This window comes from Aspergillus pseudodeflectus (assembly GCF_044049435.1).
Source record: "Aspergillus pseudodeflectus strain CBS 756.74 chromosome Unknown BJX68scaffold_116, whole genome shotgun sequence".
Classification (NCBI taxonomy): domain Eukaryota; kingdom Fungi; phylum Ascomycota; class Eurotiomycetes; order Eurotiales; family Aspergillaceae; genus Aspergillus; species Aspergillus pseudodeflectus.
Genome location: NW_027263892.1, coordinates 3671 through 24138, shown reverse-complemented (window position 1 = coordinate 24138; position 20468 = coordinate 3671). Strand labels below are relative to the sequence as shown.

Here is a 20468-nt window from a genome sequence, read left to right as displayed (position 1 = left end):
AAGCCTTCCCCACTGATACTGGTCCTGAAACACAAGGTGGCGGCGATGGGGGTGCTTCCACATTATCTACCTACCCACGGCGCATGGCTCTACTTTGGCACAGCCGTTCTCTCATTCCTCCTAATGGTGCTGCTCTAGTATACCCAGGTCTCAATGTACGAGAAATAATGAGCCCAATCAATTAATAACTACCTAACCAACTGCCATGTCCCTATTAATCCGAATTTGGCCCATCCAAGCTCTGAGTCTCCTCACTCGCAATAAACGTAACATCACTCCCTACCTCCTCTGGCCTCCCTAGCCTCCTTGCAGGCGTCAGACTATTCTGACCGCAATCATCTCCTCCGTCTTGCTCTCATAAGCAGCATCCGTGCCAATCGGCCCCGGCACAATCATGTTGAACGTCAGCCCCCGACGCCCCCTTTTCAGGAGATTATAGAATACTATGTCCAGGATGTGCGATTCTTGCCTAAGTTATTGAAGGCTTATGACAGGAGGTGCCGAATAGGTAGAGGGTGAAGATTGGAATGGAGGCTCGCAATATGGTTTAGCAATGACAGTCTATTTTTGTCAGGCTACTCAGTGTTCAAATTGTTGAAGACGATGGAGTGCTTGAATAAAAAGACAGAAAGGTTGTCTCTTGCAGAAAGAATGTTCACGTCTTCGCTGATAGTACCAGACATGGGTGTTCGAATATTTAAACGCTAGGTCCTCTGACACTCATCTTCTATTTTGTAGATTGTATACGGACCTCTTCCACGAAGTCAATCAAGCTATCTTGAAGATCTCATTCGTGACATCCTTGTATAGGTCCTTGAGGGCCTTTGCAGGCCACCACTCTGCCTTGATGTCAAAGTCCTTATCACCCACAGTGCCAATGAAAGTGAACATCAGAGGCTCATCCTTGACCAGGGCATGGGTATGAACCCCAACCTCAATCCTGTTGATATGGAAGACGGCAGCAATCTTTCTTTGAATCTCATCCACCACACCCTCCAAGGCATGCATTCCATCCTTCCAGTTTTCCTTGAGAGTCTCGAGACCCGCTTGCATCCCTTCAATCATATTCTTCACGTCATCATGAAGCTTGAGCTGATAGTAATAGTCCCTCGTGAGCCGCGCAAGCTCAGCATCTTCATCGAGACGTTTGATGGCCTCATCCGCCTCTGCAATTTCCTTCTCGAGTTTGGGTCCGTTCCTTCTGAGGATATCCTGTGCTTGACGAATTGCCTTTTGGTACGCACTGTTTTCGCTTTGCATTGCGGTTAGATCATCGATGGCTTTTTGAATCTTCTTATCTTCCGACTCGATTAAGCTCTTGGCAAACCCATAGAAGCCATCACCACTGACCAAACTCATTACTAAGTCTGTGGCTAGAGCGCGAGCCCTGTCTGTGTCCTGGATAGCCCTATACAATTTCTGGAATGGAGCGGATTTGAAAGTATCCTCGGCCACTTTTACGGCTTCAAGAAAAGCACCGGCGGCTGCTTTGATGATCTCATGGTCGGCTTTGGCAGCTTCGAGTCTCACTGCCTAAATTGGATAGGAATGTTAGTTACTGTGGAGGTTTGGATAGTTGAGAGTTTTGTTTGTCGACCTACCCAGTAGCCAATATTCCACCTAATCAGATACGAATTTAGTATCCTTTGCTTGTCAAATCAATGAAGAAGGGTTGAAGAAGAACATACCAGCTTGCCGCTACCTTTTGTTGATAAACCCATTGCACATCCTCCCAGGACTTTTTGATGGCCTCCTCCTTGAGACTAGCCGTAATTCTAGCATATTCCAGATTCATAAGGAAGTTTGCACCATACTGGCTCTCTTGTTGTCTCGTCAACTCTTCCAGCTTCTTCCGATTCCGTTCCTCCTCATCTTGGGCATTTCGCAGTTTGTCGTTATACTCCTTCCTCTTCTGTTGTACCATCGCCTCTTTGTGCGACTTTGCTTGGCTAACCTTTTCTTTGAGCTTCTTCTCAGCATCGGCCCTGTTGTTGTTCGCTTTCTTCACTTCGTCCTTCAGCTTGTTGATCTCATCTTCTGCCTCTTTCCGTTTCTTTTCCTCTTTCTCCATGTTCTTTCTCTGATCATTTTGTCTTTCTTTCATCGTCTGTCGAGCCTGCTTCAGGCCATCGGCAAGTTTTTTAATCTCAGCTTCTTTCTCGGCGAGCTTGGCACCGATAACGTTTTCGACAGCTTCAATGCCCTGCGTGCCCAGCTCCTCAATGGAGTTGAGGAAATCCTTGATACTATTGCAGATTGTCTCAAACAGGTCTCCCTCGATCTGAGCATGGAAATATAGTCCCGTGGTGGCCAGGTCTTTGACTTCGCTGAAATCCTCGACTGTGGTATGCAACCTGATCACGAACGCATCAGTAAAGTTCAAGGCGATGTATGCATCAAACGACGGGGTCGTGGTTCCCATTTGGATGTCGACGAGGGTGACAAGTCCCATTCCAAAGCATGTCACCATCCCGTCCACCTTGATTACTTGTTGGTCCTTGGTCATGAGCACGATCATACTCGCGCGGGGCTCTCCGCGAGCAGAGCTGACCGCAAGGGGCCCGAGACTGAAGTTATCAATGTAGCCTTCGAAGTTTAAGCCAGCAGAGGTGATATTCAAATCAAATTCGGCGCTGTTGCCAAACGCAGTCAGCTTTCCACTCGCTGATATACCCCGAGGATATTCCTTCTTGTGGATGGTGCCACCTGTGGAGATGTACATGGATGCATCAGTGAACACAAATGTATCCTCACCACCACTGATATCCTTCAATGGCTGAATATCAGCCACCTGGCCCGCAACGCGAATAATCTCGAGGAGGTCAACTTTTGAGAACTTTGCGATAAGAAGTTGGTTGTCTGGGTAGTGGCTGTAGCCCAAGCCAGCTCTAGCACGAAAGTCGGCGACCTGGACTTCTCCTTCAAAGCCAATCTGGCTCGGACCAAGTTCGAAGAAGGTAGCATAGGTGACTTCAAACTCGCCTCTAAAGTCGGCAATCTTGACCTCCTTGCTGATATTGAAAGGATTTACCCATGGTGAATGAGTCGCACTAGAAGATCATAAGTTTCAGCCTTTCATACGCAACAGATGGGCTTGAACATACATTGATGCTTTTGCACTGAGTATACCCGCTTTTACCATTCCTTCTAGCACCAGGGGATCCTGTCCTGATTCCATAAGAATGCTCAAAACACCTTCAAGCGTCAAGCCTGGATTTGTGCTTATCTCGATGCCGACTCGGATATCATTCAACTTGACCGTATCGCTGAAGCGGATCTGTTTGTTTTACCTCATTAGCGGGGAATATCCAAAAAAGGCGAGTTACTTGCCTCACAAGCAGATGGTAGGTGGATTTGAAGTTCGAACTTCTTTTCAATTGTGGCGACTAGCACAAGCCCATCTACTTGCTGCCTGGCTAAAGTATTCAGCTCTTCCATGGGTGGGATGGTCGCGCACAACGAGAGTCCTATCCACATTAGTAGTCAACAAGCACACAGCAAAGGTATCCATGCCCACCTCTCTTAACTGGATACTTGAGCATATTCAGCTCCTCCACCGTCTTGTTTTCCCCTGATGCCGCAATAAGAGCAACGCTGCTCAGGTGCAGTTTACCCAACGGTTCATCTTCTGGCACGCCACATATCTTCGACAAAGGCAGATCGTCGAGGATACCATACAGAACCCATTCACGTTCGGATGCCGTCTTTGACTTGAGATTTGTCTCTTTGCGCCCAACCAACAACGCCACTGTCACAGTCTGGTCACAGTATTTGACTACTCCTTTGATGGCGAACTTGCTAGCCCGGTTGCAAGCAATTGTCTTTTTCGTGTCAGCATCCTTGGTAGCATTCTTTTTGGTGAGATTCGTTTTCTTTGGCTTGTCAGTATCAGCTGCAGTTCCAACAGCCTTCTCCTTGTCAGTAGTCTTGGGCTTCTTTGCGTCAGGCTTTGCCCCGATAAATATGTCGATGCTGGCTTCCTTGATGTTGATGTCGGTGTCTTTGATCTTATAGTTTTCAAGTCCACCCTTGATCTTCAGACCTGTGCTGTCGATCTTGACTAGACCCTTGACACTCTTGACGTCGTTGAAGCTGACTTTGCCGGAGAGTTCAAATGACCATTTCGCCTCTTCTTCTTCCTCCTTTTCACCTTTTGGCCCTTCCTCGAATTTTGCGACAGTCTTCTCGGTCTTTTCAGTCTGTTTTGGGGTCTCCCCTTCAGTCTTCTCTCTTTTCTTCTCATCTACCCTTTCGCTATCTTGATTCTTCTTCTCCTTTTTATCTCCTGTCTTCTTCTCTACCTTCTTCTTCTTCTTCTTCTTCAGCTTCCTGCCAATGTTGAGATGCAACTCCTCGAACGTAAAGTCATGCCCTTTAATATCTTCTTTGGACGGTTGTGCTCCACTGATTTGAGCATAAATTTTCAGAATCGAGTCAAGCTTCAGATCTCCGACTTTTGCATCAAATTGATAGTCCTCTAAAGGAGGATTAGCGAACAAACTCTTGTCACAATACTAGGGGCAGTACTCACTTCTGGAAAGCTGGCCTTTGACTGTCAGTGTAGCATTCTTGGGTTTATCTTCTTCCTTGTCTTCGCTATTGTCGTTCTTGGTCTCTTCTTTATCACCCTTCTTATCAGTTTCCTCTAGTTTCTTGGATTTGGTGCCCACGATCTTCTTTTCCTTCTCTTCTTCTTTTCTTTTCCCAGCCTCGTTCCTCTCCTCATCCTTCTTGTCGCCCTTCTTGTCAAGGCTCCCTTGTGCAAACTCGAGGGAGCCAGACACTGCCAAAGTGCAGGAGTCCTTGAATTCGCCAGGTTTGAAAAACGCCCGCAATTCAGCGCTTTTCATCTATCGATTTCACATTTCTTAGCACATAAACCTTCATGTCTCGAGAGTGAAAACTTACACTCAGATTGGAGACACCACAGAAATCCTTCCATTTGCCCGCTTTGATGACCACTGCGTTGGGGTATGAACTTCTTCTCTTTTGCATGGTGCTGGAAGTGACCTACATTCGTACTTCTGTCCACCTTTCTCTTTGTCTTCATCTTTCTTGTCACCCTTAGGCTTCTCCTCATCTTTCTTGTCAATCTTGTCAGTAGTCTTCTCATCATCATACTTATGTGTTTCCCATTCCCCTGCCTTGACAACGGGCTTTTCTTCTTCCTTTCCCTTGCTTTCCCCTTCCCCATCTTTCCCCTTCTTCTCCTTACCTTCACCTTGGCCATCCTTGTCCTTTTTATCTTCTTTATCCTTCTTCTCCTTCTTTTCCGCCTTCCAGTCTCCCATTCGAATCCAGTATTTGGCCTCCAATGACTGCTTTGACTTGGGGACCTTTGTGATGTTCAGCATGCCAAAAAGTCCAAAACCTACTTTCCATTCCTTTTCTTCTTTCTTCTCCGGCTTGGAGGGCTCTGAGGAAGTCTTCTTTCTAGAAGTTAGCCTCATGGATAATTGCATTGAAATAGGATTATTTCACGTACCTCTCCCTTGTCCTTCTTGGCAACGACATCCTTCATCTCAGTGGATGATTCCTTCTCTGCAGTCTTAGTGTCCTCTGGAGCATTCTCCTGTGCTGCATTTTTGGCTGGTGCTGATTCGGATTCATCCTTGGCCTCAAACCCTTTTCCCTTGTCTTTTTCATCTTTTATCTTCTCCTTCCCTTCTTCGCTGTCCTTATGCTTCTCATCATCCTTTCCTTTGTCGTCCTTCTTTTTAGTCTCCTTCCTTACCGAGAGCTCCATGCCAACTGTCTTGAACTCCAAGAAATCCCACGCCGGCAAGGTCATATCACTGAAATAAGCCTGAAGAATCATCCCTTCGATTTTTGGTTTCTTGCTCCAGTCTCGGTTCTTGCCCAGGTGGGCGCTGATCCGCAACTTGGTGGGCAGAGTCGTGGACTTGCCGCTGCCAAAGACATTTTTGAAGCCATCCGAAACGAACTGAAGGCCGTCTTTAAGCTCGATATCACCTTCTAGACGAAGGCCTGCAGGAAATAGATTGTCCTTTTCCTTGTTGCTGTACGTGAACTCCAGGTTCTTGATAGGCAGCTTTTGAATGGTTTTCTCTTCGATCTGTGGGAAGAGGACCTTGAGAGGCGACTCCATGTCCTGCAGTTTCACCTTTTCGTCGATCGGGGTGTCCTTGTCGTCTTTTTTGTCCTTTTTCTCCTTACCCCCTTCATGCTCTTTGATCTCCCTTGTGGGCTTCTGCTCCTTTGTTTGTGGACCGGTATCATCGGGCTTTTTCTCAGTGGTCGTCCCCTTACCATCATCCCTGTCCTTCTTGTCCTTAGCCTTGTCATCCTTTCCCTTCTTGTCGTCCTCCGACTGGAAAGAGTACAACTTGGCTACCAGCCCCTGGATTCCAAAGAAATTCTCAATATCGCCACTCAACACATATTTGTCAACCGCAGCCGCCCCGACCTTTCCTTTGGACTCCTTAAGCTCCTTCTCGAGTTCAGGCAAGGGGACAGGCGAAGCATCCTTCGAAAAAGAAATGTCCGAATTGTTCTTGGCTGCTAGAAAAAGCATTGGTTGGGCTTCTGGCTCCTCGACCGGCGCGACCAGAAGAGAACCACCTCCACCCGCGGCTCCAGCAACTGGGACGGGAAATACTTTCAAATCTCTATAGTGCTCATCGTGGTCGCCAATAACGAGCGAGACATTCTTCAGCGAAGCGCCACCAACGATCAACGTCCCTGGGTCTTCTGTGACCTCCGCTGTAGTTGCGCATGATATCGCCGCCCATCGCTGTCCAAACTTGGAAAGACCAGGTTTTCTTGGCTCGTCCTCCGGAGAAGCTGTCACGGTTTTTCTTGGGTTTATGGTGGTTTTGGCGAGCAAATCGACCGAGTCAAGAGATGAGAAATGGCCGCTGGCGAGGAGGTCATTTCCGATTAACGCAAGCGAGACTGGCTCCTGGTCGCGTGCCATGTTCTTTTCGTGTTTTGTGGCTGTTGAACTCGTAAAGTCACCTATTAAGGTTGTCTTGATAGTGACCGAGTCTGTAGACAAACACCCTTCGCACTGGTAAGAACAGCCAGATCATTTATCAGAAAAACCAAACGGCAGCAGGCAACTTCAAGGCTCCTACAAACCCCGCTATCATTGACACTCCATTTTTTGTCAGGAGTGGGCGGAGCTGCAGCTCCGCCCCTCCCTCACTTCAGCTGAAAGTGCCATGCTGGTGGTTTGACGACTGTCAATCATTTCCTTATCTAGTGAACCACCAAGGACGTGGGTGCATGCTTGCCATGCTGCCCAATCTGTCATGCCGATATGTGGAGAATAGCCTTGGCCTGAATGTTAGATCGAGGCCGATCTCTCGGCACGGACTCTTGATAAACCCGTTAGAGACTTACACGTACCCGTGACCGATAGCTGATCACACCTGGTGGTATGGGTAAGGCAAGGACAAACAAAAAATAAGTTCCGTGGAGATGCAGAGTCAATACGCGAAGCAGAAGGCGCCCGCTGAGGATGCTTAGTATAGACACCCACCCTCAACGCGCTCTCCTTGGCCAATTCGGAAGCCAGTTTCGTCCATGCTGTAGATATGGATCTCTTGGTTGAATGCCGTAGGCCTCGGTGACATTGGTGTACCTACCCATCCATCATCCAATACCACCAGGAACCTCACCTATTCCTTGAGTAATCTCTTTAAGCTCACGCACTTTTTGCTTGAATTTCGAATAACACTTTGGGAAGTTATGGGCTCACTATTTACTCGGTGTGATCGTTTTCGTAGAGTGGCAGTGGAGGATATCTTGAGCTGAAATTTGAATGCGCGGAGCATCCAAGGACGCCACTAGGCTATCAAACTTATGATATATACCAGTAAGAGTGCTTCCTGAGCATTATAAAGTCTCCTATTCTCGATCCAAGGCTCCTTGGATGATGCTCTGCTCCTAGTTCGTGCATAAAGGCGTTGAAAGTCGACATTAATTAGTATCCGGTGTTTTCGACACCTCAGGATTAGCTTCAGGACATTCTCTTCGTTATATGAAGAGAGTGCCTTTGAATATCTGATTCTATTCTACTAGCAGTCTGCATCGTTGAAATTGAAAGCTATTGGTGGTTAGAGAAGTTGGTAGCTACCAATAAAATCTCTTTCGTTTCGGATGGGTGCTTGTTTCGCTGTGGCTGGCTGACCGATACGTCAGGGTGGAGACACAATCTGCTTGGCAATCTTCCTGCGATGTGATTAATAGGATTATGCGACATCTGAGGAGTATTATTTAATCAACGTCGATCAAAATTCTCAGTCCATCAATTCGCATACAGAGTACATGATAGAGTCCATGCTAATTAAATGAAATACGGCTGATACTGATACTGCCGTAGATACTTTCAGCCTGTAGTATGTGATTAACCTGACTATGGATATGGCGGGCTGAGGCTGCAGTGCGTGCGTGAGTCCGTTAATGCATGGGCCATAGTGAGTTGCAAAGAGGCTACAGCTGGTGCCACGACACATGGCCAAGAAGCATCTGCGTCTAACCGGCTTGGTATAGTGATTAACAAGATCATGAGATTTCTGTTCCGTCGGAAGCAGTTCTGTAGATCGGTCCGTGCGGAGATGGTCCCGAGATCAAGCTAGCGCTGGGTGGCCATCCATCGGTCTTGATTACAGGAGAGGAGTCAGAGGACTGAGAGGACTCGAAAAGGTCCGACTGAACATTGAGATCGATCATCGCGCTAATGCAAGATAAGTATGGTTTTGTGCATAACTGTTATGTAACGTATCCACGGGAAGCCGCGCGGCCCATCTCTTGCAGCCATTTCCCCTATTAACCTTACACTCTTCGACGCGTCACCTGTCACAGGCTATGGCCTGGAATACGGACTCGGCCATGCCCTCACCCATGAATATTCTGGAATGATGATCAGAGAATGATGAAGTCAGGGAACTAGACAGAAGGCTCCATATCATGTATATGAGTAGTAGAAGGGGGTATAGGCTGCGAGGGAAGGGGTTTCACCATCTGAGGTATTAGCAAAGGCTTTTGCCTCAATTTCATTGTGTGAAGAAGCAGGTTCTAACTAAGAGAATCGCCCCGCTTCTCGGGAATATGGTGTACATGGTTCATGAGGGGTTGTATATTGCTTTTTCCTTGTCTGTCACAAATACAAGGCATCTCCGCGGGGAAGGAAAAGGCTCGAGCTTCGATGTTTAGTATCTTTCCGACCTACTCTCCCTTACCAAGATATCGAATATCACTATATCCTTACGCGTGGGATCTGCACACAGCGTGCCATTAAAGTATACTTCTTCCAGTCACTCCTGCAAGTTGCGGCCAGAGCTTTCTGTGTCACCCTAGATACTGTTCTCATCTTTTCGCCTAGTATTACTTCCCTTAACAACAACTCCGATGCTACGCAGCGAGAGAACATGGATAGATTCATTCCAATTGCTATCACTAGTCATCTCTCAAATCATCCTCACCAAGCTTATCCCAATTGGTGTCAAGGTCGCCCTCAGCATTGGGACGTTTCTTTCCCCTGGCGTATCGAGACACCTTAATCTGGAAGACTTTCATCTGGCGATCTGTCATCGGCGGCTCGCCCAGTTTCTCCCGGTAATCATTCTCTAAGAACTCCTTCCATTCGCCCCTTAGAATCAACTTCCTGCGCTGGTGCTGACGACTGGCGATATTGAGATCCACACTCCATCCCCCGTGGCCTGCGATATTGTAGAGAAAACCACCCTTCTTTTCCGTGCTGTGGCCATCCAAGAATCCTTCAACGACAATCTCTTCTACGCCATCTTCATTCCTGAATTTGAGGTCGAACCAGTTCCGTCCAAGAGAGCCGAAGAAATCTGTCGACCAAACGTTGGGAGAAGAGCCTGCCCAGGTGATCTTGGCATTCGAAGACCTCAACAAGGGCAGCTGGAAAGGTATGTCGTAGTTGCCAGGGCTGCCTCTGTAGATGCACGAAGAAAAGGTCCACTTATCGCCATTGATGAGCGAAAACACGATGGGCGCCATCTGATTCCCCTGAGCTTCAAACACAATCGTCGTGGAATGGAACTATGCAGCCGGTGATGCACTTAGAAATTCTGATCATGCTGTGTAAGGGGCTCGTGGACGAGGTAGTAACTCACCGTTCGAGGGTCATGGGGACCACCACGAGTGTCAATGCTGAACGCTCCATTGTTGTTGGAGACATTCATCTCGCTGAGCTCAAACTTGGTTGTCACAAAGCCACCATTCAAGTTCCTGGCCAGGCAAGTCAAGTATGGAGGGTTACCACTAGAGAAACCGAGATCTTTGACGTCGCTGGTAACTCCGACCAAGCGGCCACCCCATTGAAGGATCCCTACACGGCGTTTAGCACTCAGGCAATGGTTAAACTCTGGAGACTTAGATTGACGCACCGTATTCGACTCCTATATATTTGTTGAGGGAGACACTCGAGTCCCAATATTTGCCGTGCTGGTCAGGTAGCTTTGCGCTCAGAATGGCATCTTTGCTCTCATTATTGAATGAGATATCTTTTGCAACTTCCCACCATTTGGCCATTTTGGAAGGATAAAAGGTGTATAGGAAGGAAACGGAAACTTTCAAAGTGAAACGCTGTCTGTCATCACAACCCACTCCGTACCTGGATAGAGAGCGCTTTAATACCCCTCCTGGTGCGGGGTTGCTATGTACATGTACACATTGCAAGCGACGATCTTTTGCTAGCCCGAAGGGTGGCAAGATGGTGGTGTGAAGCTGGCGAAGATCGTCATTGTCGATTAGCATTTTTACACTTTTTGAATGGATGGAAATGATGCGTCTATGCTTGGTTTTCTCCACAGTTCAGCTAAGCCCCATACTCAGCTACACACGCATGTCGGCTCGAACTGCAGGGATCTCATCTTTTGTTCAATCAGCCACCCTTTCTGCAGATGATTTCACCTACATGATCAAAATAGCGATGATATCAATGTAGTTCGTCGAAAACTGAGCAATATAATGACGTGTTCGTCTTCTGTCAAGATTATTCAAGACTTATCTCTAAAAGAAAAGGGTCTAATATCTGCTGAATTTTAACACACACTGCGAACCTTTTCCATTAAAGGCGTGCGGCACCACTTTCTACGTCATGTCTCCGCTTTATACCTTTTTGCCATGCACTTCCGGTGAGGTCGTCCCTCTAATCCCTCAAAATCTCACCTACTTCGAGGGGTATACAGTCACGTGCATAAGTTTCCGTCAATTTCGCGTCGCGCGCCGCGCAACACCAAAACTTCCAGTATTCAGCTACGCGATGTCCACGCCACGCGAGCCATTGGCCCAAATAGACTTTAATAGGGCGCGTGGAAGTGAGCTAAGCCCATATACACGTGCTTTTATATATGGAATGGCTACTGCTGGCTATACTAGATCTAAGATTAGCAAAGAGCTCGCATTACCTTTATTAACAATCTAATACACCCTCAATCATGATCCTCAACGAAATGATAGTAAATCATTGCAGCGAAGTGGCAGACCACTTAAATTAAGCGCTAGAGACCAGCGATTAATCCTATATATGATTAAGCGAAATCCCTTTATTACTTATACTAAAATCCACCTTTAAACCTTGATTCTTATTACGAATAGTACGATACTTTAAATGCTTCGTCAATCTGGATATGGTCATTAGAGGGGAAAAAGGAGACCTTAATTACTTGAAGTACATGCTAGAATATGATTAGAATGGGCTCTCACGCGCCGTGATTAGACTATTAAGCAATGGTGAGTGATTATATAGAGTGATGAATATTTAGTTGAAATTAGCAAGGGGAAGCGCTAGAAATAGGTCTTTAGAATTAACCACCACGGTGAGAAATAGAAGAAGGACTATATATAGCCTTACTAGAAGTCTAAAGGAATTAGTATAATAGTCTAGATAGTAATTTAGGGCGGAGGTTATTTAGATATCTCACTTCTAAGGCGTGATCTAGAGTTAAATTAACAAGGCTTCTCTAGATAGTTATATCTCGAGATCCTACAGGATCAGCTACCTAGTTTTTAGCAGCTAGATATGATCTTCATGTAAGATAATGCCCCAGTGCATATAGTAATCATGGTCAAAGAATAGTTGTAGGAGATAGTAATTAAGTTAATCAACTAGCCGCCTTATTCGCCTGATTTAAACCTAATCAAGCACGCCTAGATGAGGCTTAAAGAGACTATCTATTAGCTAGACCCTTATATCAAGAGCTATAGAGGTACTAAAGAGGAGATTAGGCGATATTTTAAAGGTCTTATCAAGCAAGCGTGGATAGAGATATCACAGGATTACTTTGACAACTTGATTGAATCAATGCCGCGGCGGGTAGAGGCAGTAATTGCTGCGCAAGGGTGGTATACTAAATATTAAGTAATAATTTCAACTACTATCGACTCACTGGATTTGGAAGGAGCTATCATTTAAATTTTATGTCATTTAAGGTCGGTCTGGTTGCGTGGTTCGAATCTAAAGTAGAGCGATCGATTATATATTTTTCGGTTGTGGTGGGGTTGACGGAAACTTTTGACGTAGAACTGTATATCTGTTCGAATAAATTTCTCATAGTTAAGGGGTGGTGAGACCCACTTCCACTTTTGGCATCAAGTCCCGGAATCACGCCTTGTCGAATTTCGATCGATTTCTGGCGCTTTCGGGAGGTAACATGGCTATCAAAATATAACCCCGCTACCCCTCGCTACCATATTTTCTCTCTTATTTATTGCCAAATCTTGTATTCTACTACCTTGTCTAATAATATTGTCTAATCTGGTTATCGATTTTGATCTAAACTCTTCGAAACAGCACCAAATAGCCCTAAACCACGCCTTAATCAATCTGTAAGCAAAATCACTCTCTAAAAGCGGCTTAGCTAAAGCGCTTTCTATCACAGTATACAGCTGATTCATGATCAATTACCTACGAAGCGATATCGCAGTAGGTTTCGCGGAGCAAGATAATTAGGTCATAAGCCGATTAGGAATCGAGAACCTAAGCCCAAGGCGCGACGTGGCCTTCCGCACCGTAAGGACCAGAAGCGGGATTCTCCGTTCCTCTTTCTGGACAATTTGAACAGCAACAATCTGCCTGCATCTTGGCGGCAAAGTAACAACTTTGTTCGTAAGACAATGCGTTTATTCTGCCTTCTTTGGTCGCCTGCTAGACTCGCCACCAGTCAGGCCTGTGGGGAGCCCGTCCTTAAATGATTCGCGCCCCGGCTCGCCACTCTTTGTTCCCCAGGGTGGCTCGGACTTGGAAAACGTTCCAGCTGTATCTCCAACCAGGGAAGGAATAGGGGCCGGGCTTATAAGCGCAATTCTCACGAGGCTGTACGCCAAGAAAGAAGAGAGCGAAAGCAAAAAAAAGGAGCGTTGACGGCAAGAGCGACGGGAGCGACAGGAGCTGCGAGCTGCACGTTGATCGGAGGCCACTAAAGATCAGACTCTGATAGTCCCGGAACCCATTAATCTTATTATGGAAGAGGCTTAGTCTGATGCCCAAAGTGCAGACTTGTTCTCTCTTGAGAGTCGCGAGGAGTTAATGGTTGACAACATAGAAGAGAGTCACAATCCTAAGGTGGAAGAATTAGACCACTTCTAGAATGACTTTTACCGCGCTTCAACGGTCACTCACATAGAAATCGACGAGCTCTCGGAGGTAGCTTCTCATTAAGATGATTGAACTCTCCCAGACGGATCGGGAGAGCCCTTTATTAGGGAGGCTCAATCTCCGAGGACAAATGATGAGCATATGGAGTTAGAGCGAGAGCTCGAGTTGACGCTTGACCATATTAGCAGGGAAGCTGGGGAGCGGGCAGCGCAGGGAGACTCCGGGGTGGACAACACCATCACCACTGAATCTGCTCCGAAAAAAGCGCCCAGCGGCCCTGGCGAACAGGCCAGCCGAGGCAGGGAGATAGGGCCAAATGCTTCTACAAATGCGGCAGACATTGGGCAGGCAAGCAAGGAAAGAGGTGAAAGCGTCGCCCGACGAAATTCTCAGGACGTGGCCATAGAAGAACCACTCCGACAAGCGAACGATGGAGAATCCCGCATTGCGTCACAAGCGACCGAGCTGGAGAGGGTACGGCACGCGGGCATAAGAACCTCAGCAGATGCCGCAACACTGGATGAGAGGCTGATGGAGCACAAAGGTGAGACGGCGAAAACCAGTGAAGATGTTGAAGCCGGCGATGAATAAGTGGACGACATACTCCAGGCCGACGCGGAAAAGAGGACGATTGGAAACTGGGAGCCGGGTCAGCGAGTGGCTCTTGAGCGAGCGGCAACTTTAGCCCAGTTAGAGGCTGCCGATTCGCCGGCCAATAGGGAGGTAGAATCAATCAACAAGCATCGGCCTGTCACTGAGCTTCATCTGTCGGATATGCTGCGATGGTTGTCGGAAACGAGCTGGGGATTTGTCCGAGTTGCACCCTCGTCATCGTCGCCGGCGAGCGCCCACGCTGGAGAGTGTGGTTGCGGTATCGGTTTCCGCAGGAAAAAGTCCTTTCACAACTCATGGACGCACTGGATTACATTAAAAGCAAAGGCAGGCAGGGCAAGGCGGTCATAAACATGAACTTTGTCTATGAACTTAACAACAAACTTCCAGACAGGTTTTTCAGGTTGTTCCGTGAGTTGGACCGGTCTTCTATACCCTCAATTGCCGCGCTAACCCACTGCTTTCTACTGAAGGGGACCTCCTACAGAAGCTTGACGCGGAAAACGTCGTCCTAGTCGCGGCAGCCGGTAACGATGCCTACAAAAAAGGACAAGAATGGCAAAATCGAATTAGACGAAGGGATCCCAGTGAACAAACATCCTGCCAAGTTCGCGGACCCCAGCGACAAATACGGGGGTCTTCCCAATTTGATGGTGGTCTCTGCGTCCAACTTCAAGACCCAGTTGGGCTGGTTTTCGCATTGGTCCCCTTACATCGCAGCCTTTGCTCCAGGAGAAAATGTCCAACTCCCTCGAGATCCATCCTTCGGCGGCAAGCCTATGAGAACAGACGATGGCACTTCCTTTGGTGGGTCCCCTTGCAGCGACTGCCATGTCTTTGACTAACATTTCATGCCTTCTTTCTGTAGCCGCCCCCCAAGTCGCTGCCCTGGCCGCTTATTTCCGCGCACTGTCCTCTCCGTGGCAGTCCCAGTTGAGCAGCCCTAGCAACGTCAAAAAGCTCATCCAGCTCTTCGCCCGCCGCTTCGCGGTGCGCCACCACCCCGTTGCCACCGAGGACATGCGGCCAGTTATCTGGAACGGTTCAAGTTGGCGAGCACAGCTGTCTAAGCGAGTACGCGGCCAAGGGCAAGGAGGACTGGGCCAATGTCTGCCCGACCATCAAGGACGACCTCGTCTATGAGCTTCCGAACCCAGGAGAGTCCGTGGGGTCTTGCAGTTCCGGCCAGACGGGAAGTTCGGCCAAACGGCGGCGGCAATCTGCCGGCGATAATGGTGGTAGCTGCCCCCATGTGCCCGGTTCCAGTGGCCCCAGCAAGACCATCGACTGGGAAGAGGGACCGTCGGCGCCAGAATGTGCCGCCGCCGACCACTGCGGCGGAGAACTCTGCAAGGGGTACTACTGCGATCCGGACCCGGAGATCCCTCACCCACCGGACTACTACGACCCCAAGGACCCTGAGAACCCTCATGGCCAGCCGGCACCGCCTCTCGAAGAACCGGAGCCCACATCTACGACGACCAGCACGCCCCCGACGGAGATCCCCGATCCCCCCGTCGACACCGTGGTCGTGTGCGTTGGTCGCACAATCGAGGCATCGTGGGTCAGTGAGTATACGAGCTTCGGGCACGCCGTTTATTCCAAGGTAGGTGCATTCCAAACATGACTCCATCGAGCAACGGAATCAAAAACTAACTCCCCCAGACGCTCCAAGCAGCGGCGGCAAAGGTATCGGCATCGGCAGCATCAACAATTTCCCCGAGATCTGCGACGTCGCCGACGACGAGGAGACCGCCGACATCTGCGACTTCGAAATGACCTTTGTGAACCGGGGCCCGAAATTCTGGGGCAAGTGCGGCTTCCAGATCTCCATTGATGGCAAGCAGTATACTCCTCGCGAGTTGGACCCCGAGAATGAGAACAACTTTTGCTCGGGTAGGTGTGACCTGCAGAAACATGAGGGGTGCTGTACTATGAGCTGCCTGCGAGTGCTTGTTTCGACGAGTAGGGTGAGGCTTAGGGAAGGATATGTGGTTGGATTATGTATCTGTTTGTAGTCAATGTACACGCTATGCTCGACGAGGCGTGCGATTGGCCAGGATCTAGTCTAGATAGTAAGGAGACAGAGCTGGCATCAGCTATTCTACAATGCAGTTTACAATGCTGGTCAATCAAATGTGCAGATAGAAGAGGAGCATGCATGTCTTTCGGTGAGCGTACAAGAAACTACTTCCTCAGGGCAGAGCAAAGATCCTGACATTAAACTGTTATAGTACAAGTGGAATACTGCGCGTATCCGCCTAGCTTTCCATGCCAGGAAATGTCACCAGAAATGAATCATAAATCTACCAAGCGCAAACCAAACCAGCGCTGCTAAGTTCACGTGAAAGATTCGTTGCAAGTGGTGCGATACCACGCTCAGAGTAAACGGTTCAGCAAGCCCCTAGTCCTGCTCTCAGACATGGTACCGATGCCGATGTAGCGTTTCCCTGTTTCAACGGAGCCTCGCCGGGCACGAAGGCCCATCCGCATCTCCCCGATCCGTTTCTCCCACGCGGGGAGGTCGGTTTCCGGCGCGGTTTCACGGAGGAAGCCCGTGAGCCCGCCAACCACCTCGGCACGACTAGCGGCGCGGGCGGGGATTCTTTTCTTGCTCGATCGTCTCAGCAGAGGCCTGCCGGATCTTCACAAAGGGGTACTGTATGACGACATCGTTGTCCGCGACCACGGTGTCGTCGCTTGGCCTCGACGTGCGGCTTCCTCGGTCGATATTGGCAGAGCGCTGCCTAGTGTCAGTGTGGTACTCCCGTGGAGAATCAAGTGGAGGTGGTCCACAAGGTTCTGATGGCGTGTCCGCCACTGTTTCAGTATGATCAGATATCTGTTTCGAAGAGCCGACCAGTATCATCCAGCTGCCGGGATGTATGTCGCTGGGTTTGGCTCTTGCTGGGTCGTTGGGCGAAAGGTGGTAATTGAAAAATCCCGCTGGGATGGGGATGACACCGAGTTGACCTGACGATGGTGATGAGGCCCCGTGGTATGCAAATTGCAGAATAGCTTTCTCGGATTCCAAACCCGAGCTCAAGGCCGACAAATAGGCCAGGAAGCGGACGGCGAAGCTCTCACCGTCTAGCAGGGTATTGTTCATGGCGTAGTAGTTCTGGTACGGCTGGACGTTGTCTGCAGCTACGTCTGGGCCCTCTCCGCTCTGGTAGTGCCCAAACATGAACATGTGCATCACAGGAAGGATGTGGGCGTGGGGCGAGGCAAGGCTGCGAGTGATGGTTGCAGACCATGGTAGGCATTCGCGGCTACGCAGGGATGTTGAAAAGGCACAGGTTGCATAGATGGTCTTGCGCTGGAGCCACTCCAAGCCTCCTCGTTCTTCTACCGCTCCCCGCTGCCAAAGTAGCAGCAGCTCCGAGTAACAACGGGCGGAGGAATCGTCGCTATCTCTGTTAAATCCCTGGAAAAGGCAAAGCTGCCTTAGGCCCGTGCACTTTGACATGGCCGCGGTGAGCTCTTTAAGGTCTCCTCCACTCTCCAGCCCAAACTGATCAGCGCCCAGGCTAAGCGCAGACGCGCCCCGAAGCTCATCAGATGCAAGGGCCGCAGCGATCACGCTGGGCGTGAGGGTAAGAAAGGCGGCCCAGTTGAGGTGACTGCGTCCGGCGTACGCAACAGCCAGAACATGGCTTGAGACCTTAAAGGGGCCCAGCCTGTGTGGATCCTCGTCGAGCTGCTCCCGCAGCTGCTCGGGGAACCTGGATACTATTTGCAAGTTGCCGACCGCGGCTCTCTCGAGGGGATGCTCGTCGGGCTGGTGAGTGAGGACAAGCAGCTCATCAATAACGCGGTCCATGTCCGCTGGGATATGCTGCGGCTGGTCGTCTGATATGCTGACGCTTGAGGCGGTTGTGGCCGAATCATCTTCTGCGCAGTCGAAGGAAGTACCTCTCGACGGGCCAGATAATATGGAGTTTGCTATCATCTCCGCAGGGGGTCTTGTACTTGATCTCTTCCTGATACGGGTCACCCTCTTTAAAGGTTGGATAAAAGCTGCTTTATAGGTTAGAAATGGTGGGACCTATGCGTTCAAGGAAAGGCCTGGGTATTTCACAAACTTTTAAAGATGTCACAGATAACATCTCTCCACGATGCCGGAGGCGAGCCCTTGAATGTAGTCATATATAGCTTAATCTCTCGTGGCCAAATATCTACCATTCAGTCAGTTGCTGCAATTCACCCTGACAGGTCGCGTGGAAACAGACATACAATTCAAGGCGGCAGTGCCAAGACGGGGCATATTATCCAGGCGGCAGAGACTAGGGTCATTGCTCAGGTTGTCATAGTGGAAGTACCTGCTTAGCCACTGATGAATAGACAACAGCCGTCGAGGTCGTGGACTGAAGGGTACAACGTCCGGCTCCTTTTCAGGCGCGGGGTCTTTCCCGGAATCCCAGCCACGTGACTCTGATTTGTACTGAACATCGGCCATGTAGCGCAAGGGAAAGGCCGCGATGCCATACTTGACGCCGCTGTCAAGGTCGGAAATGTCCACAACGACAAGCCCATACTCGATGCATTCGCCAAGGAACACAGTGGATAGTGGCTGAAGCTGCACATCGCCCGAACGCGTGCGACTCCTTTGAGTGCCATCCCCTTTGCCACCCAACAGTCCCAGTAATAGGCAGGTTGTGGCGAATGGAAACTCGGTAGGGGCGTCATCACGCCAAGGCAGCTGGGGTCGGGGCTGGGAAGATTCCCTCCGCTTCTTCCACGGCACATAAGCGGGGTGAACCGAGTCTGGAACACTGGGTCGCGGAGTAAATTGATCCTTATCATGCCCCTGAGTCCGCCAATACCAGTCTCGTGCAAGAACCGTCTCCGCCTCCAGCGGCGCGCGGTTCGCAGGATCGGACAGGATCTCAATAAGTGCAAGAGTGTCTGCCGCGAAGTGCTCCACGCGCTGCAGATGTGTCTCTTCAATGTAATTATCCCCCTGGCGGTAGGCCACCGCCAGGGGGCGGCTCTCGCAACCAGGGCCGACATTTGCGACGACGGCGAAGAGGAAGGAGCGGGGACACATACGACATAGCTCGGTGTATTCGTGGGGCATCTTCTTTGGATTCTTGAACAGGAGGGAAGGGAAAAAACAGGGATAACGCAGGCTAGTAATAGAAGAAGGGCGCGGGGAAGTGATGGCGGAGGGAATTCTTTAAATCATATGCTATACCCCGCCCGCGACAAGGCACCAGGCGGCTGTGTGATTTAGAGGGACATTAAAGTAATTCCCGGGTGACCCGTACTTCCCGAGTCATCTGTGCAACTTTTAAAATTCAAACGCGTTTACCACCCATCAACTTTAACCAGCCACCATGCCACGAAAAGCGCGTAAAACAAAACAAGAATTGATAGAGCAAAAAGACAGGATAGAATGCGCCGTTCAAGACTTGAAAAATCAAAAGATCCGGAATCCTCGTCAAGCTACACTGCATTATAATCTACCTCCACAAACCCTACGCGAATAGTTAAAGGGCCACCAATCCAAACCAGAACAACGCAACTATAATCACAGGCTATCTAAGCTTCAGGAAGAGGCCTTAATAGCTTGGATAATATCCCTAGATATACGTGGCGCGCCCCCTAGGCCCTTTCAAGTACGAGAAATGGCACAGATAATCTTAGATGCTGAAACCTCAACTCCATCTTTACCTATTGGAAAGAACTAGGTTACAGAGTTTACCAAGAGGCGCCTAGAGGTTAAAACTAGGTTTGCACGAAAGATCAATTGTCAAAGAGCACTATGTGAAGATCTTAGGATCATTAGTCAATGGTTTAATGAGCTGCAGAAGACCAAAGATCAGTGGGGGATTCAGGATGAGGATATCTACAACTTTGATGAGACTGGGTTTGCTATGGGTCTTTTTGTAACAACAAAGGTAGTTTCTAGAGCAGAAATGCCTAGAAAGCCATGGCTTATACAGCCAGGGAATCGGGAATGGGTTACTACTATCGAATGCGTGAATACGAGGGGGTGGTCAATACCCTCTACCATCATCTTCAAAGGGAAGGACCATATTGAGGGATGGTTCGATGAAGGCGCGATTCCTGGCAGTTAGAGGATTGAAATAAGTGCTAATGGATGGACTACAGATGCAATTGGCCTTCGCTGGCTTCAAAAAGTCTTTATTCCGGCCACCAATGGGCGTATAAGGGGGGTTATCGACTTCTGGTTCTAGATGGCCATGGAAGCCACCTAACGCCCAATTTCGACCATACCTGTAAGGAAAATAATATT

General features: G+C 49.1%; 7 protein-coding genes across 7 annotated transcripts; 3 read left to right on the top strand and 4 right to left on the bottom strand.

Annotated features, from left to right (window-relative positions):
* Window positions 1–768: 768 nt before the first annotated feature.
* On the bottom strand, window positions 769–6937 carry BJX68DRAFT_273505 (uncharacterized protein; the record flags this gene model as incomplete). Its single annotated transcript, XM_071047481.1, has 10 exons — window positions 769–1533; window positions 1602–1620; window positions 1689–3050; window positions 3105–3277; window positions 3406–3467; window positions 3518–4477; window positions 4532–4850; window positions 4909–4961; window positions 5015–5429; window positions 5486–6937. The coding sequence occupies 10 exons, from the start codon at window positions 6935–6937 to the stop codon at window positions 769–771; spliced, it is 5580 nt and encodes a 1859-aa protein (XP_070892083.1).
* Window positions 6938–9343: 2406 nt separating this feature from the next.
* On the bottom strand, window positions 9344–10706 carry BJX68DRAFT_250677 (CVNH domain-containing protein). Its single transcript, XM_071042293.1, has 3 exons — window positions 10383–10706; window positions 10110–10324; window positions 9344–10035 (listed from the first exon to the last, which is right to left on the bottom strand). Exons 1-3 carry the CDS (start codon window positions 10525–10527, stop codon window positions 9424–9426), a joined length of 972 nt encoding a protein of 323 aa, XP_070892082.1. The 5' UTR covers window positions 10528–10706; the 3' UTR covers window positions 9344–9423.
* Window positions 10707–13735: 3029 nt separating this feature from the next.
* BJX68DRAFT_273503 (uncharacterized protein) lies at window positions 13736–14185 on the top strand (the record flags this gene model as incomplete). The annotated part of the gene is made up of 1 exon (XM_071047480.1): window positions 13736–14185. One exon carries the CDS (start codon window positions 13736–13738, stop codon window positions 14183–14185), a length of 450 nt encoding a protein of 149 aa, XP_070892081.1.
* A 191-nt stretch (window positions 14186–14376) lies between these two features.
* Window positions 14377–16544, top strand: BJX68DRAFT_273502 (peptidase S8/S53 domain-containing protein; the record flags this gene model as incomplete). The annotated part of the gene is made up of 7 exons (XM_071047479.1): window positions 14377–14617; window positions 14680–14733; window positions 14780–15013; window positions 15075–15235; window positions 15294–15816; window positions 15872–16102; window positions 16441–16544. 7 exons carry the CDS (start codon window positions 14377–14379, stop codon window positions 16542–16544), a joined length of 1548 nt encoding a protein of 515 aa, XP_070892080.1.
* BJX68DRAFT_250674 (uncharacterized protein) lies at window positions 16406–17691 on the bottom strand. The gene has a single exon (XM_071042292.1). It carries the CDS (start codon window positions 17673–17675, stop codon window positions 16791–16793), a length of 885 nt encoding a protein of 294 aa, XP_070892079.1. The 5' UTR covers window positions 17676–17691; the 3' UTR covers window positions 16406–16790.
* Window positions 17692–17851: 160 nt separating this feature from the next.
* Window positions 17852–18750, top strand: BJX68DRAFT_250673 (uncharacterized protein; the record flags this gene model as incomplete). Its single annotated transcript, XM_071042291.1, has 3 exons — window positions 17852–18226; window positions 18292–18384; window positions 18443–18750. Coding segments are annotated over exons 1-2 (291 nt in total), but the record flags the coding sequence as incomplete, so codon positions are not given.
* Window positions 18396–19291, bottom strand: BJX68DRAFT_274530 (uncharacterized protein; the record flags this gene model as incomplete). Its single annotated transcript, XM_071047679.1, has 1 exon — window positions 18396–19291. Exon 1 carries the CDS (start codon window positions 19284–19286, stop codon window positions 18396–18398), a length of 891 nt encoding a protein of 296 aa, XP_070892077.1. The 5' UTR covers window positions 19287–19291.
* Between the last annotated feature and the right edge of the window lie 1177 nt (window positions 19292–20468).

Excerpts from the sequence above, each read along its gene's own strand:
- BJX68DRAFT_250677 (XM_071042293.1), bottom strand. The coding sequence starts at position 10,527 with ATGGCCAAATGGTGGGAAGTTGCAAAAGATATCTCATTCAATAATGAG. Across the intron at positions 10,325-10,382 it reads ATATATAGGAGTCGAATACG|GGATCCTTCAATGGGGTGGC; the intron begins GTGCGTCAATCT and ends AACGCCGTGTAG. Across the intron at positions 10,036-10,109 it reads GTCCCCATGACCCTCGAACG|TTCCATTCCACGACGATTGT; the intron begins GTGAGTTACTAC and ends CCGGCTGCATAG.
- BJX68DRAFT_250674 (XM_071042292.1), bottom strand. The coding sequence starts at position 17,675 with ATGTCAAAGTGCACGGGCCTAAGGCAGCTTTGCCTTTTCCAGGGATTT.